A 16,426-nucleotide genomic window follows, 5' to 3' on the forward strand; every position below is an offset into this window, starting at 1 on the left:
CAAGGAGAAGTAACGAAGACGACAGTTTGATGGACTGCGGTTGTATCTACCGTAACCAAGACAAACTGTAAATAGCCCCTTTCCTGGCAAACAGCTGAAATTAAGAGTTACTACCAAACCCTGACCGCTATCTCCGTATTAGATTAGATTGCGCTTAATTTTTTCAATCTGATTGGACGTCCGATTGTTTTGTTGTTCTATTGGGAAAATTGTGACAAATTTAATCGTACAAGTAAACGCCGCACAATTTTTTACCACCGCCAGTTACTCGTTCTTCAAAAATCTACAAAAGGGGATACGTACTTGAGGGAAATAAATTTTCATTCGTGCATTAATGTAATAGATGTACGTTTTATGTTCCGTAGAATACAGTTTTATACCATTTAAATTGAATTTGCTTACAAAAACGGAGGGAAAGCTATAAAATTATTTTTCCTTCATGTAATTTTTAGTGTGTAAAGAACGAAATGTCAGCAAAGAAAAGTGTTCCCAGGAATCATTACATATTTACATTGCTGTTTTTCTTGTTAAAAAAATTCGGGAGTCGGATGTAAAGAATTCATTCCTGTAACATTGTGTGTTACAACCAGTGGTTTCGAAACTCGAACACTTGCACGGTAAAAAAATATGATAAATATTCAACATTATTTCATTCGTTATTTTTCATTCGATGACATGCACCAGCGATATATGAAACCTGAAAAGTAACATTGAAATCTGTGGAAACGAACTGGCACTGAATTTCTCTACGGAAAATACAAATGCATTTTATATTATAAATTGGCGATTAAAAGTTTAATTTGTGTAGATCAAAAAAAATTAAGAACTTTAGAAAGGATTATTAGCGGAATGTGTTCACTGTTTATTTACTCCATTCATTACAGTAGTCATAAATGATTAACACATTCATTGCACTTACAGAATGTGGTCGATTTGCATGATTGACTTATAATCAGTCGATTAGTTACTCGCTGTATTACAATGTGTTATGTCAATCATTGCAAACGTCACAACGCACGCGCATCGAAAGTGTCCTGCAATATCGCGTATTTATAAATGGACCAGCAATGAAACGTTAACGCTATTTCTCGACGAATAATAAAGGATAATGGAATAAGTACGATGCGTTGAGGTATAATAATAATTAGAAGCAATTAATTTTTAATAACATCTGACACGGGTTTGCTGATCCCTGCGGACAAAAGGACTTTTATACAGAGATTGAGGTAATATTGACATTGATTTTGATAACGAATCGTAAACAGAAATAACATCAGCGATCGGATCGCGCTATTTTCGTTTAATAACGAAAAATAAGAAGAATACATGACAGAGTTTAACTTATTATTTGCTTTTGCTCGAGTTTTTTGGGTTCGTCTAATCGGATCAATTATATGAATTAAAGTTCTGTCCGTCAGACAAATGTTTTGCAGCATGAAAGGTACGGGCAAATATCGCTACATAAAAATAACACGTAATGCTACAACTATCTATTGTAAAACTTTGTGAGTTGTTCCTATAGTGAAATGAAATTTCAATACGTAAACGAAGGTAATTAAGACACGGGGTCAATCGACATCCATACCACCGAGTATAATAGAGATATACCATTGAATCTGGTACAGCATCAAATAATATCTAAACGCTAAGGCAGTCACGTGGTAAAAGAAATACTAGTAATAACGCTATAAGCATAATCTCGTGGGTAAAATACGCCCGCCGTTCTTCAACCGCAATCTCAAAAACGGCACATTCACAAGCATGCAAAAAATACAGGACTCTTATCCGGAGGCAGGTAAAGTCGATTAAAGTCTGCGTAGGACGGACATTCGTCCAAGTTTTTCCGTGTATTTTTATTACCAGACACATCCTAACGACGTTTCCTCCAAAAATGGCAATAAGAACATCAGACGGGAATCCACCTCGGATCTCAACCGGCAAAAACGACCGGAGATCGCGAGTCCGTTGGCGATAAGACGCTTCTGGGTGTCTGGCGCTACGGCGTTCCGCCCGGGGCTGCGGATGATGTCGTAACGATTCCGGCCGTGGAAACGACAGGCGACGGCTGCGTCAGGGGGGCGTAAGGACATCCGGTGAGCTGGTCAGCGATTCGTCCACCCTCCCTTAGTCCGCTGAGAAATGCACCGTGCACCGTTGCCGGATAGTTGCGAATTGTGTGTTCCCCTGAAACCGGAGGAAGGGATTGAGGGAGAAGCGAACGGGGTGATTTCACGATCGTTGTCGAATATCCCGGAGTTTTCACGGTGGGACGATAAAAATGAAACCGTGCTCCGCCCTGGAAACAAATTATCCCACCTTCCCGACGCGTTTTTGCGTGTTATGAAGAACGAGGAACGCGGGTCACGTGCAAGACACACTCGTGTATTCCTTCGGGTTGATCGTTATTTACAACCGACCGTTCAAACGTTAATGTCACGCGTGTCCCTGGCTTAAATATATGACGTAATATACCGCCTAATTGGTGCTCACTTAACGCAGCCGGCTCTCCTCCTACGTTGCCACTGCACTAAACCTGCATTATCCAACTTTCGATAGATTTCGGCCGGTCTCTCGTTACCGGTCGGCGGCACGTTCGTTAGTAGATACGGCATGCCACGAAAGAGAGAAAGGCGAAATAATTGAGGAAGCTCCAGGGCGAGATTAGACCGCGGTGTAGGATTAAAGCGGGCAAAGATCCGCGCCGATTATCTTACGCTCGTAAGTCAGTTTCGTGATTATTCTGATTAAAATACACGCTGTAGAATTACCGAAGATATCCATCGTCGTTTGTTAGGATAATTAAAACCCCACCGATCAATCGTAGGTTCACGCGTGGATCTGATGATGATGATTCATTTTTCAAGAGAATAATTAATGTCACCTCTTAAAAAGATTTACGAATTACCGAGGAACGAAACGAGAGAAAGATAAAACGAGAAACGGAGGGATATTGCGGGGAGGGATGAGAGTACGCCCGTCTTAATTTGCGGCGAAGCTATTAGCATATTCAGAACGCCGAAGTAAGTTTGGGAAAACGATATGCAGGCGAAACGGACTTCCAGGTTTAAAAATAATTTCATTTCCAAGTATTTCTTTGGAATTCCAATTGTGGGCAACACCTGAAAACTCGTTGTAAGCGATATAAATTTTTCAAACAAGCGGGAGGAAAAAAGAGAGAGAAAATGAGACGCAGATCAGAATCCCGAATATTTTTTTTTTACCAAAGGCAAAAAATAGGAGCAGCGTGCGTTGTATTCGTGGAGTATGCGTCTCTTTTGGGGTTGTGCCGATTTCTGAAAGTTGGCCTCGTCGCAGCGGTTGTATAACAAGTTAAAAGCAATTTCATTTTCATTTAGAACCGCACTTACGTAAATGAACGTTGACTTTGTCTTCGACGTTGCATTATTCCAAGTAATTACTATTTATTAATTACCGGGAAATCATGAGGCAAACACGGAAACTCATTGTCAAAACGACAGCTTCACCACTGGTGTGAATTTAATTAAAAGGTTTCATCGTTGCAAGGGAGGCTGCTGCGACGTTCTTGAATATATTTCGGGATCCACGGAAACTGTATAGTTGTCGAAGGCAGATTGTACAAGTTTTATGGATTGCCTGTAGGCCCATAGCATGAATTTCGGAGAGTACAATGTCTTCGAAAATGTAGGGATAAGGAAACATGTTTTTTGCAAGAAGATTATCAAACATCTCCTAGTGTTGCATCGATGCCTGTATGAACACATTTAATATAATCGGTGCTTGTTGCGTGAAAATAGTGATAACGTTATCGAGTTTCTGATGTTTGATGAGTAGCGTCGATTTTTAAAACGATTCTAACTGAAATCTGACGATTCGATGAAAAACATTTGCTCGTTTTTAGATTACAAAGTCTGAATCCCAGCAGTTTCGCCGGAATGAAGAAGGTGAAATCACAAAGAAATTCTGGGGAGATCGATTCGTTCAAAGTTTGCGAGAAAGTCGGGAAACGGTTCGCTGGAGGATCGAATAAATGAATGGCCGACTGATTGTGAGACGGGCAGGAAGGAAGACAGGCGGATGAAAGGTTGATCTTTCTTCCTTCGAAATGATAAAATTCAAAAGGCGAATTATGCAGGTGGGTAATCGCTCGTGAATGTTACCTCATACGTAAAATATTCAAATTTCCATCCAGGACGGCGCGGCGGTAGTTGGTATATAACGTATACCTGTCAAGTTTTTCATGATTCGCTTTTTCCGACCTTTAAAAACATTTATGCTTTCGAGCGTTCTGAATTTAAACGTTCTTCACGATTTGTCAGAAAAAATTCCTAACTGGCTCGTGTTCCGTTAAAACGGCATAATAAGTATCGTTGACGTTGGCCCGGAGATACAATACGAACTTCGGCGATCTATCGGATGGAAATAACGTAACAGTTTAATTCAGCGTTTTGAATTTTATACGATCTCAGTATCTTCGAGTGCATCTCACTGATGAAACTTATACGTACTAGTTTTCAGCTCGCGGAAATTCGAGAACAATGATTCTACACCAGCAAAACCAAACGCGTAAGATTCACGTTTCCTGGCTTGTGAAAAACAAAAGAAAAAAAAAGAAAATAAAACGACGTCACTACTGTTATACCTGCGAAAAATAAACGTGGCTGAAGAGGTGGGGCCCCAGGTGGATGATTCGGAGGAGCTGGAGGAGTGACGGGTGCCGCGAGAAGGTCGTAGTCACTTCCGGAGCTACCGACAGCAACAAAGCTGTAGGAACCTCGTGCCCAAGGGTCGGCCCTCCATCTGGTAACAACGCTTTCGCGTGGCTGAGGCACAACTTGGTTTCCGAATATACCCTGTCGAAGGAATGAGAATTAAAAATCATTACCGTGAAATTCCCGGCCTCTTCGTCGGTCAGTCTACCTTGAGGACGGCGATGCATCGACCCACGATAACGTCGTCGCTAACGTTCTCCATCACGCAAGCTGCCTCGCCGGCAACGAGGGCTAACAGAACCGGAGCTTTGTACAGGTTCCAAAAGAGGAAGAGCTCTCCTCGGGACGCCGTCGTGCTTCCGACGTGACCGAAGAGGTTTGCGGTAGGGTCCCAGAAGATACGTTCGAAGCAGAGCACCACCTGAAAGCAAATCCCGGATTGTTGTCCGTTTTTCCGCCCAGCAAAGGCCTGTTGTTCACATTGATCACGATGCTCCGAGTCCTAACCTTGTTGAGGTTGCCGAAACCGAGACGCTGGATCGCCTGTGACTTCCAGTCGGGAAGGGGGGGGTTAAACGCGACCGCCGAAGGTTGGGCCGAGGCTTTCAGGACTCCCAGAGGAAGCGTAACCAGGACTGCGTCAGCCTTGTGGACCGTGTGCGCTGTGTGCGGACTCCTCGAGGGCGCGGCCCAGACCTCGACACCATTTGGACCGTAACGAACGGCTCTTACTGCAGTGTTTAGCCGAATGTCAAGTCCCTCTGACAAGGCCACTGGGACGCAAGAATAACCATTGCGAACTGAAACAGAACAAGTTGGTTTTTGTGTTATGTTAAAGGGGAGGAAAATTATGGCGTAGGCAGAGCGAAGAAGATTGTTGATTTTAAATTCACCGGTCGACTTCAGATTTTTCTGTATTTATCGGAACAACGGCCGAAGTATGGGAATATCTTCAGAGGTATAATCAGGAGGGCAGTAGAAGACGTAGGCGGTAAATATTCTTATGTGTTTGAAGGGAGGCATAAGTTAACGTTGGCAGCATCACTCAATAACCTGCAAAAGTTTGCCCCAAAGGCGAAATTCGAAGCGATGCGCACGTCACTGTGCAGTTGTATGGGATATGCAGCACCAACGTGAGTGAGATTGCCATGGTGCCGCATGAGCAGCCGCCCACAGGATCCTTCGACTTGAAACCAGAAGATTTACCGTGCTAGCGTATTTCGAATATTTGAATTACAATTGCCTATGAATCATTACTTCCACGTGAGGATATTCCTCAATGTGAAATACCGATTCTTTTTATGACTCGGACATAAAACAATTTTACACGTTCGAACGCTTACATAAATTCCGTGCCTCTCGAAGATGCAGGAAGCAGTTCTTTCACCCCATGGTCTTTTTTTTTTTTTTTAGCTTTAGCATATGCGAGTAGTGGGTGCAGGTTCGGCAGCGGGATGATAGAGAGAAGTGAAGAGAGTTACAAGCCAGGCGAGAGGGTGTAGGTTAGCTCGTCTCGATAGAGTTTCGAGAGTTTAGAGAGAAAAAAAGAAAGACCTTTTTACGCCTGCGGCATTCTTTACTGATTTTCTATCAAGAGAACAAACAAATTGTCTACGATTGGAACGAAAAAGTGCAGCAAAAATTGTTCAACAAATGCGCCAAGCAATATTTACCTTAAAATCATATTGACACTCCGTACCGCGGTTATAATGACGGCAATTAAACGTCCAACAAATCGAGCAGAGATTGTGCCGCTGTACTCAGGCGGTACTTTAACGAGAATCACTTTCTTCAGACGTATCATCCCTGAGGATGGAATTATGCAACAGTTAATCAAACTGACTGACCGTAATTTCAACTAAAAACGAAGAATCAGTCCAGCAAACCTTTATGAATAACGCAAACGTTACTGCTTCACGAAATTGTTTTCACCAAAAGTTCTCCGACGCTCATTGTGAGACGGAAGAGTGATGAGTGCATTGCTTGCAAGACGGAACCAACATATTTCGATGCAGCCCTCACGATTTATCGCAATATGCTTCGGCACAGCATTCGATAAGTTTTTAATGCAAAGTTGGTAAAAGTTTTGCCAAGGAATCGCTTGTACGTTGCGCTATATCAGCAATTAAAGTTGCCGCTAATACACCTACAGCAGTACGGCCAGGATACACCGTATTATTCTATCGGTGGTCTGAAGCGAAAACAAAGTGGTCAGTGTGAAGGTGAAGTTCATACCATCTTGAGTCGACGGAAGGTTGTCCGACGAGTCAACCGGTCAGACTTGCAATCACTGGGAGTCCGGAGCGTCCGTTGATGCCAGGTTATATACTCGAGGCAGAGTCCGGTTCGGAGTACCGCAACGACTCTACCAATGACTCCTCCGTATCAGATCTACGCTGATGGACGTGCCGTGATTGATGTACTGTTCACACACCACACGTCCATTCCATTTAAATAATAAACGATTATTAGACTGGAATACGAAGCCATTAGAGATCCAGGGGACTCGGATGCCCAAAGGTCCAAAGGCTCGAAAAGCCGGCAGTAGTCGCACCCGACCATTCGGAGACATTCGAGACTCTTTCTTTACTGCTCGATTGCCCCTCGGATACTTTAGATCGTTATCCAAGCTCAGTCAAGAAAAAATCCGGCGGGTGTCTGCGCGGCTCGGAAGCTCCTGACAACTGATTTAGAACGAGGTTTGAAACGGACTGTACGTAACGTTACACTGGAATTTTGCGTTCAACGTGCTTACGACGAGGTAAAGTGCGATACTAGCGCAATCCTTGGCAAACTTCAGACCAATGTGACAATTCGTGTAACTTGTATCCGAGTAGTTTTTATCCACCGCTGCGCCATGATGAAAGTTCATCATTTGAAAAAATGGGTGGAGAGTGAAGAGTGATTGTTACAATGAAGTTGGCTTTATTTTAACCTCTTCAAACCGAAGTGGATACATTAACGTCTCCTGCTTGGTTAGTTTTTTTTTTCAGATCTGCCCTCGAGGATAGAAGTGAAGTAGGTATCGAACAGGTTTTTTCTTTGAATAAGCCGATAATCTATCCGCCCTACGATGCACCATGTAATACCTGCACTAGTCTTGCTTCTTGAAAATTACATTTATCAATACAATATTATAAGAGTAAATGTATGCTCGCGTACCTACGAGCGAATTTAAGCAAATGTCAATCGATACAACTTAGAAAGACCGGCTGCCAACAGGTGCTGTACGCATATGCCTGATTCAGCGACTCGAGATAAGGTGGGTGTGTTCGGCATTCGGTCCATATAAGAACATACGTTTTACGTGTGCGAAACTGGGTTTATATGTGTTGTAAGTAACAGTCAAGTTGTCTAAAAATAGGTACACATGCAGGTGTGACGCAGTTCGAAACCAGGGTCGTACTTTGGAAACATTTTTCGTAATCAAAAATGTTGAAAAAAAAATTTCTTTCAAATTTCCTGCCACGATTGTGTATAGTTCGATGCTAGTTATGACTATTTGCCTAAAATTAGGTCGAAGCAAAGAAGAGTTTAAGAAAAGCACTTTAAGTAAGTTAATCTAAGGTAGAACGGAGATTAATGATAACGTATGCGCTGATTGGTTTTGAATTTGCAATCTTCTAGCCATGTGAGTTATTGTGTAAGGCTAAAGCGTCATGGTAAAAAGAGCTGCCTAAGATGAAGTTGAATAAAAATAACAGCTGACCAGTTCAAGCGGCATCAAGATGCAATATTAAGCCTTTTCAGTTACAATTACAAAACGTAAATCTGAACTAGGAAGTCAGTATTATCGTAATTACATACAAACGCATAGTAAGCGCTCTAATCATGATACACACGTGTCTCTGCTCTGGTATTAATTACGTTGATGGCTATTACGAAGCCGTACCGACGGATATTCCATGTCAAATCCCATTTCGTTAATTCAAATTTATGCGTATAATCCGTCGAGCGTTGCTATAGTCGTAATTTAAATTAGCACGGTGGGTACAGTCGGTCTTGTTGGTCACGCCGTTAGCAAGGCCTGTAAGTCCTGGCTATCCGGATCCCCTCGTCCGTCACGACAGCCATTTTGGTTATCAGACATAATGGTTACAGGAATAATCAACCCTTTCGGTAGGCTGGCGTTTATTGCCAAAGCTCTTTTGCGGACGTTTTAAACCTCACAGTGGCTACCGTGTGGTATGATTTGGCGTGATTTTCAGTAATTATCAATTAGATGCCTGATTTATTGCTTTCCATTAAATTATAGAATGGTCTGCAATTAACGTCCGCGGCAATCAGTAACCGTATTTGCGGTCCGTTCGATGCAAACCGTCCGAGTACTTCTGTAGGGTTGAAAGAAAAAAAAAAAAAAATGAGAGAAAAGACCTGCAAAGGTTTATCGCGGGGAAAAAGGGTTAACCGAGTGTCGAAGTATCTACCTCGGAACGTGCATCATGGGTATAACCACATGGTTTCCAACCACATTATTCTGCGAATCAACGAATGATTTTACTTTTATCAACTACCAATTTAGGTATACAGAAATATCGTGAACTCCGGACGATTTTTGTTACGTAGGTATAAAGCACAAGGTTCGTACGGCTTGTCATTGAGATATAAGAGCGTACGAACAAAGATGATAGTAAGAATATCCACCTCCCGAAAATTGTGATTATCGATCAAGTTACTCTTTATCAGCGTTGCAATTAGTCACAATCCAATGATGCGAAACTCAGCTGGAGGTTCTGCAGATCTCTCGTGTGTATCTGTTGCTCAATCACATTTATTGTCCGTGAACAAGGCACCGATAAGAAGCAGGGACTGTTCCGGCCTCGCCACCCTCCGTTTGCTGTGTTTGATCTTCGCTCGCAGTATATTTCGATGCCGAGTCGAACAATTTGTATGCCGCGGTGGTTTTCAATTTACATTTAAATTGGTTGCTTATGGCGTTCTGTCGCTCGACGGGAGTCGAACTCGGGCACCGCGTAAGGGAACAGTCAAATACTAAAACATCCAAGTGGCAGAATTCTTAACGGGTTCGACGAACTTTTGTTTTTACCAGCAGTCCGAGTAGTCGGTTAGTCTTCTGCGATCGTCAGCCGTGAGCCTTAAAGCCGCCTAATCGTAAGCTTCCAATAGAACAAGACTTATAGACGAACAAATTGAAAGCTTTCAAATTTCGGCCGTCGTCGACTCGTCTGTTCACTGCGTATACCTGTAAGCTCCCATAGACGATTATCAACGCTGGTCTATTCGTTCAACGGTATCACGACATTTACGAGTATATCATGAACCAGGAGAGGCGTTCAGTTTGCTAGGATCGAAATGAGGAGAAGGTGCTGCATTCGCCGGTGCGCACGTATGTCGTCACCTCGGGTCAAGTCATCTCCTCCCGTTTCTTACGAAAGTGCCTGCGGGCCCCATTATGTTGAACGGTTAAGCGAATAGTCAGTTTCATTCTGAGCTTATAAAGGTTGGCGGTGGTTGGTGGACGACGCAATTTCCGTAACGGCTTTGTAGAATGCTCATCTTTGCGCGAGAGGAACGTTTTATCTCAAACCCTTCGGAGTCGTGATGTTTCACAGTTAGCTTCGTAATTCAATACCGATTAGCTCCCTTTTATACGAGAACCATGCTAAGCGAAAAGTTAGTCCCAAACCTTGGGGGGGGAATCACGACACTGCAATTCCAAGTTCGGACCGAACGGCCAGAAAGCAGAATGCGAGGCAGTACGGAACGTAAAAAAGTGTAGCGTTTTGGCTGAAGACTGGGATATTTGGCAAGGCTTCCAAAGTCGAATAAGCAAAGCCAATAAAAGATAGCGTGTCGGGCACCGAATCGTTTTCGCGTTAATTAAATCCAAAGTTTGTATCTTTTATAACCTGAACAGTGCCTAACGAACATCGTTTATAGGAATCTCTGGGCGTATCGATGCGGCGCGTACGATGAACGAGACTCGATTTGAAATCACCTTATCTTATCGACAAATTAACCGCGCCGAAGAACATTCGCGCACATAAACCGCATTATTTACTGTAATCGCGGCGAAAATAACAGACAGGGAACAAGGTAGAGAAGATTCTCATTCGGGTATAACTGTATACCTGCTTCCTCACGTCTTTGAAGCCTTTTGCTTATTTTTCAGCTGAATTCAGAATTATCCGTCTACCGGTCGGTTATTCTCGTGGTAGGTAACACGTTTCCGGACCACTCGCCGCAATATATAAGGAATTGATATCGAGGCGAAAATTTTCATTAAAGACCGTCGTAATTAATGCGATTTTTTATCCACGCGGTATTATCTGATGCCAAACCAAACCCCCGGTCTAATCTTTTTCAAGCTGCTCGTTGTAAGCTGGACCGTTAACCCGTTCAAGTTTTATACTACTTTTGTGTCGATCCCTGAGAAAAGTATTCGAACACGCCGGTCAGTAAATCTCGGTAAGTTTTTCACGACAGGTATGCGTGTATAAGACGATTTAGTGGAGAGTGTGCAGCGAGTCAGGATGCAGCAAGCCGAAAGAATGGCTGTTGGTATATACACACTCGGAGCCGAGAATATACCTTTGTAGACGCGGCCTGTCCGACACGCCCATCCCTGCTTTTATGGTTATTACACTTTTAAACTATACTAAGGCAAACATCATTGAGCGGAAATCGAAATATAGTATCAGGGTGAGAAGTATGTAGTTGAGCCGAGTCCTTACAGCGGTGCGGGAAAGCAAGGAAGAATGTTGCCGAGGAATACGAGCTCGGGCCGCTTTAACGTTTCATACTGAAAGATGTTATTTTTTGATTGCTTGAGCACGTCCTAACGATCCCTCCGAGCAGTTTACACTTGCACGGTGAATCGGCGGTGAACGTGCACGGCTGGCCCTCCGACGAAAGGTTGAAAAATATCGTAAGATAAGCCTCTCGGCGGTGTTATCTCGGATTAAAAGAACAAAAGACACGCAATATTCGAAACGCTCGAGATAAGTTGGGCCACCCCTCCTGCCGGCTATCGATTACCTGCCTACCGACCAACCGAGAGCCCACCTTCTTATACAATTTCCAATTATCTGGAAGGGTGAATAATCCGAACGTACGGACAAAATACAGCTCGACTTTGTACCGTGTGCCAATTTTCTTTTACATCGTCGTTCAGTTGCGAATAGAATCGCTTAAGATATACGTATTATAAAAGACGAGGTATGACAAAATTTATGCTGTTGCCAAAGACGCCCGTGAGCTCATACATACCCAAGTATACGGTCGATCGAGTCATAGAATGTCAAGGATGGAGGAAGATACCTAGATACACATGTACGCTCCGAGGCTGGGTTGGGCCCATAAAGTTATATGGGGTGCCGCGTCGTGTACAGTCTCTCGATGGCATGCCGATGCATCCGTGATGTTAGGGGTGAACCTGACGGGGCCGCGGCAGACCTCCATACGGAATTCTTATGGGTTTTACGGCTATTTATTACGCCGTATAAATAATCGTCCTAAACATGTCCGTCCTTTCGTGGTTAACGCACACGTGGCGGGCAGAATGACGCCATTGTGGTGTTGAGGAGACTATCGGAACCATGAGCTGCGGCCTGTGCAGGTCCTTCTGGTCACCACGGACTTTATCTTCGGCGCGTGGAAGGCAGGTTTGAGGCAACGGCTGGAGGACCGGTCGTCCTGTGTGCCCCTCGAAATGCATAACTCTTCGATCGCGAGTTTCCCTTCTCGCAACTTGTGTAAATCAAAGAACTTTAACGTTATACCACGACAAACTGAAAATTTACGCCACTAATTTACGACGCGCGTTCGATCCCTGCCAAAACTGTGGATTCTGACACGGCTGACCTTTGACTCGGGGCTTGTACAATGCCGGACGTGCGAGTATGTATGTCGCCGAGGGGGAGGAGGAGAGGGAATTGCAAAGCGCAGCGGGACGCCTGTGTGAGCGTAGATATTGCAATTATAATAATCGTTGAGATCTCGGTGATCAGGGGTGGGGCTTGCAGCGGGTGGTTCATTGCCGAGGGAGAAGAATAAGAGAGCCGAAGAACGGTCCATGGGCACGAAACACGTCCGAATGTGCGAGGGGAATCCACGAGAGGGCGGGGAATATTTGAATACGACTCAACGAGTAAATCGTCCCTCTGCAAACGAGCAGTGGGCTACACAAGAAATGCATTTGCAGTGGCGACCAGGGCGCTTCGCATGGAAGGGAGAGATCCTCTCTCGTCCACTCATCCTCTCTCAGCCACGAAGGCAAAGGCGAAAGGCCTCCCTATCAACCGAGCTATCTCGCAGCGCTGTTCTCATAATATATAGGCCGTATCTCAGGCCCGCAAATTGCCTTTTTAAACACAACAAGACAGCCATGCCCTCTTTCAATTTACGCCATGGCTTTTTTTCGCCCGAGCTTCGCCCCTTTCTACGTCCGAGCTTCTGCTCCGTTTGGTCCTTAAAGGATTCTTTCGAGAACCCACTCGTATATAACTGGCGTAATTACAAACGGGATTATTACTGTATGCCCACCGACTAGAGTATCTGTGCTGCTACCGATCTTCTCATCCTATCGTCTTTCACTCGCTTTACCACCCGCTTCGGTACATCGAACTCGCTTACTTCGTATGCGCAAGGACATATCCAACTTCTCGAACCTATTCTGGAGCTAGACGGCAAAGCTGCGGTGTTCCCGTAACGATGGACGACGTGCGTAGGTATATCCACGACGAAATGATATACGAACCGTATAAGAATCGAGCGGTCGTCTCATCTCAAGCGATATTGCGGTGCAATTTTGATAAATTAGAGTGTACCGGTTCCGGCCGGTGCAAATCACAACTTTTTCTGGTCTCCGTTTAACCTCGCTACACGGGAAACGAGAGAGATGTAAATTTTTCAGCGCTACCGATGCTTCGTACCAGATACAAGAAATTGGTTCCAGTTTTGAATGCCACCTAATCAAGACGCAGTTCATTTCTCGTCAGCTAAAACTGCTCTTGTTCAAAATAGACGAATCGACGAATGGTACGATATTAGGTCTGCGTGTTTCGAAGCGGGTTGCACTAAAGGTTACACCATCCGAAAGTGTAAAAACCGATGAGAGGCATAAATGGGTACCTAACTTCGTATCGCCTGAGACAAGTAAATTGGATATTATTAGGTACTTTTTATCACTCACTATCCCTGAAAGCAATTAGGTATGTATGTTGGGAGTATATTTAAAAACAGACAACGCGGCAACGTATAGACGGATGTGAGGTTCTCACTGTACGCTGTGTTACGTATATCGTATACGTTCGAATGAGATAGGTGAGTTGTCACGAAATTTTAGGCTGATCTAGATTTCTAACTGGCATCGTTAAGTCGACAGAGAAATTTACTCCTAAAGCTGACCAGCAGATAAAATGATACGAACTTGTCATGAAACGGATGTATATCTCAAACTATGCCCACCACACGTTCGTGTATCTATAACGTAACCGTGGGTATCGCGAACGTAGATATACCTACTATCCAAGAAAGAAAGAGGACGATAGATTTCAACCGCACCGCATAGTATGTGAAAAAATTGACGTTGTCACTTTGCGGTTTTGCACAATTCCTAGCGGTTGTGTAAACCGGTTGAACGCATCAGTGACAAGTGTGTTTTGACGTATTTTTAGACTCAAGAAACTGCTGACGAATCAGAGAAACTTGACGACGGTAATAACGAAGGGATATGATTTACAGTAGCGATAAATTGAACAATAACGTTTCACCTATAACTGCGTCGTGTAATTATGTTCTAATTGGTATTCGAAAAGTCGTATATAAAAGCAACGCAACGCTTTCGAGTTCTAGAAAATAAATTTGCTGCCGTAAAATATTAACGTCAAAATTTCACTTCCTCGGTTATTATCCGAGATTCGCTTTTATTTAAATCGAAAATGGGCGTTGTTTCAAAGCGATCTCGATAGCTACGTGCGTTCGCATATTTATTTCATATTAAAATCTGCAGGAAATGGTAATATCAAAAATGGCTTACATTCTTCACTTCTCGTCGCATGATTAATATTCATCCACTCAATCATTTTATTGTTATTGGAGGGAAAAAAAAAAATTGAACCTTCTCGAAGAACCTCTGAGGTCTCCAAGCTATAGAAATGTCGTCAAAATTTTTGCACGCTGATGGTGCAGATATCGAAGGTTTGGGCAGCAACCAGAAGCCGGCAAACAGGTAGCGATATTCCTTTCTCCCGGGGCGTGGCGTGGTAATTTAAGAGTCACGTGACCGCTGCATGGAACGAATTAAATAAAGAAATAATAGCCCGGCTCGTAAAAACGTTCTATCCAAAGTACAAGCAGCGTTCGTTTGGCTGCTGATACACGACACGATGGTGATGACGATCAAGGGTACGATTTTCACGGAGCTGAATTCTCCACAGATTTAAGTAAAAGTCAACAGCAATCGAGCGCAGTTGTCAGTGTATAACGGCCTATACAAGTAACAATAATTATAGCTAGACGACTGGCGAGCCGGTTCGTTTAATCCTGAAACGATGTGGGTATAACCACGACGTGAACGTAGGGAAAGGTTATAGCTTTGCGTAGGTTAACGCAAGATCCCAGCAAACGTATTTTTTAACTAATTCTTGTTAAAAAAAAATCAAAAATCGTTTCCATGCAAAACAACGCGTACGCCTGTATACTCAGTGTAAGTACAGCATTGTACGTGCGTAGACCAAGCTATTTGTCTTGCGGTGATATAACGGTGAACTCGCGCCAGTAATATCGAAGCTCACCTTATCTCATCTCGTTTCTGAAACTTATTATTCATGCGCGATTTATACAAACCGATCATTGAATAGATACAAACAGGAGATAAGCCGATGTCTATTATCACCCGGTAGGGTGTGGCACGTTAGAAGTCGATCCCTCGTTTATCGGGTGTTCACGTTTTCCGCAACAAGTACATATCCGTACACACGAGGGTCACAGACGTCCGTCTGTTCTTCAAACGATAAAAATTCAGGATTCACGATCGGGTGACTTTATGACTTAACCTGACCAGGCGCGCCATTCGGCGAGAAATTCACTGTGAATTATCTCGAGACGCCTCTGTGCGGACACCCCTTGCATACATCTTGAAAATCTCGTGGCAACGCGCGCGCGGTGACGTTCGCGGAATGGCGGGACTAAACGGCCCTCGTTAACGGAGATGGCAATTCTCCACGGGCAATCACTACTCAATGACTAGTGTTAGGCGAACGGAGCTTAGCTCAGCTTAGCCTGACTTCGCTCGGCGCAGCCAGGCTCAAGTTCGATCCGGGCTTATCGCGGACCGGAAGAGACGCAGACAGGTATCAAACACCGTCCGTATACCAGCTCGATTTCCGAAGAGGCAGGTTAGATTTTTCCGAAAGATTGAAAATTGCCTTCGACTGGTTATTTCCGGCCGATTCGGCCAGCCTGTAATTCATGTCAAAAAACATCTAAGGTATACCGCGGTATCGAAGATGGCTCCTCTTTGCTGGTTTCTTTCGCTTTGTTGACTCCCTGTGTCTCGAGGCCTTTGTGCAGTTCTCCGAATCATCGCCGCAAGAACGTCGTTCCGCGATTTTCCTTGTATTCAACAAATCTCACGGTAAAGTCGAGAGAGAGGTGAGGAAATTAAATTTATCGAGAGACAAGGCACGTTCAAAGTTTGTCAGACAACGCGGTGGGACTGCCGTATTGAACAGATGATAACCGCAAAAGTTATCTTAATTAAATGGCAGCGT

The 16,426-nt window shown here is 43.9% G+C and overlaps 1 protein-coding gene across 1 annotated transcript in view; it reads right to left on the bottom strand.

Annotated features, from left to right (window-relative positions):
• Positions 1-417: 417 nt before the first annotated feature.
• Positions 418-16,426, bottom strand: part of LOC124303377 (lysine-specific histone demethylase 1A) — a 223,579-nt gene continuing 207,570 nt past the window's right edge. The window contains exons 12-15 of the mRNA XM_046760507.1: positions 5,199-5,491; positions 4,900-5,112; positions 4,622-4,832; positions 418-2,184 (exon numbers count right to left, since the gene is read on the bottom strand). Coding sequence (XP_046616463.1) covers positions 1,997-2,184; positions 4,622-4,832; positions 4,900-5,112; positions 5,199-5,491 — 905 coding nt within the window. The 3' untranslated portion in view covers positions 418-1,996. The remainder of the gene's footprint in view (positions 2,185-4,621; positions 4,833-4,899; positions 5,113-5,198; positions 5,492-16,426) is intronic.

The sequence above is a fragment of the Neodiprion virginianus genome, chromosome 4 (genome assembly GCF_021901495.1).
Source record: "Neodiprion virginianus isolate iyNeoVirg1 chromosome 4, iyNeoVirg1.1, whole genome shotgun sequence".
NCBI classification, from domain to species: domain Eukaryota; kingdom Metazoa; phylum Arthropoda; class Insecta; order Hymenoptera; family Diprionidae; genus Neodiprion; species Neodiprion virginianus.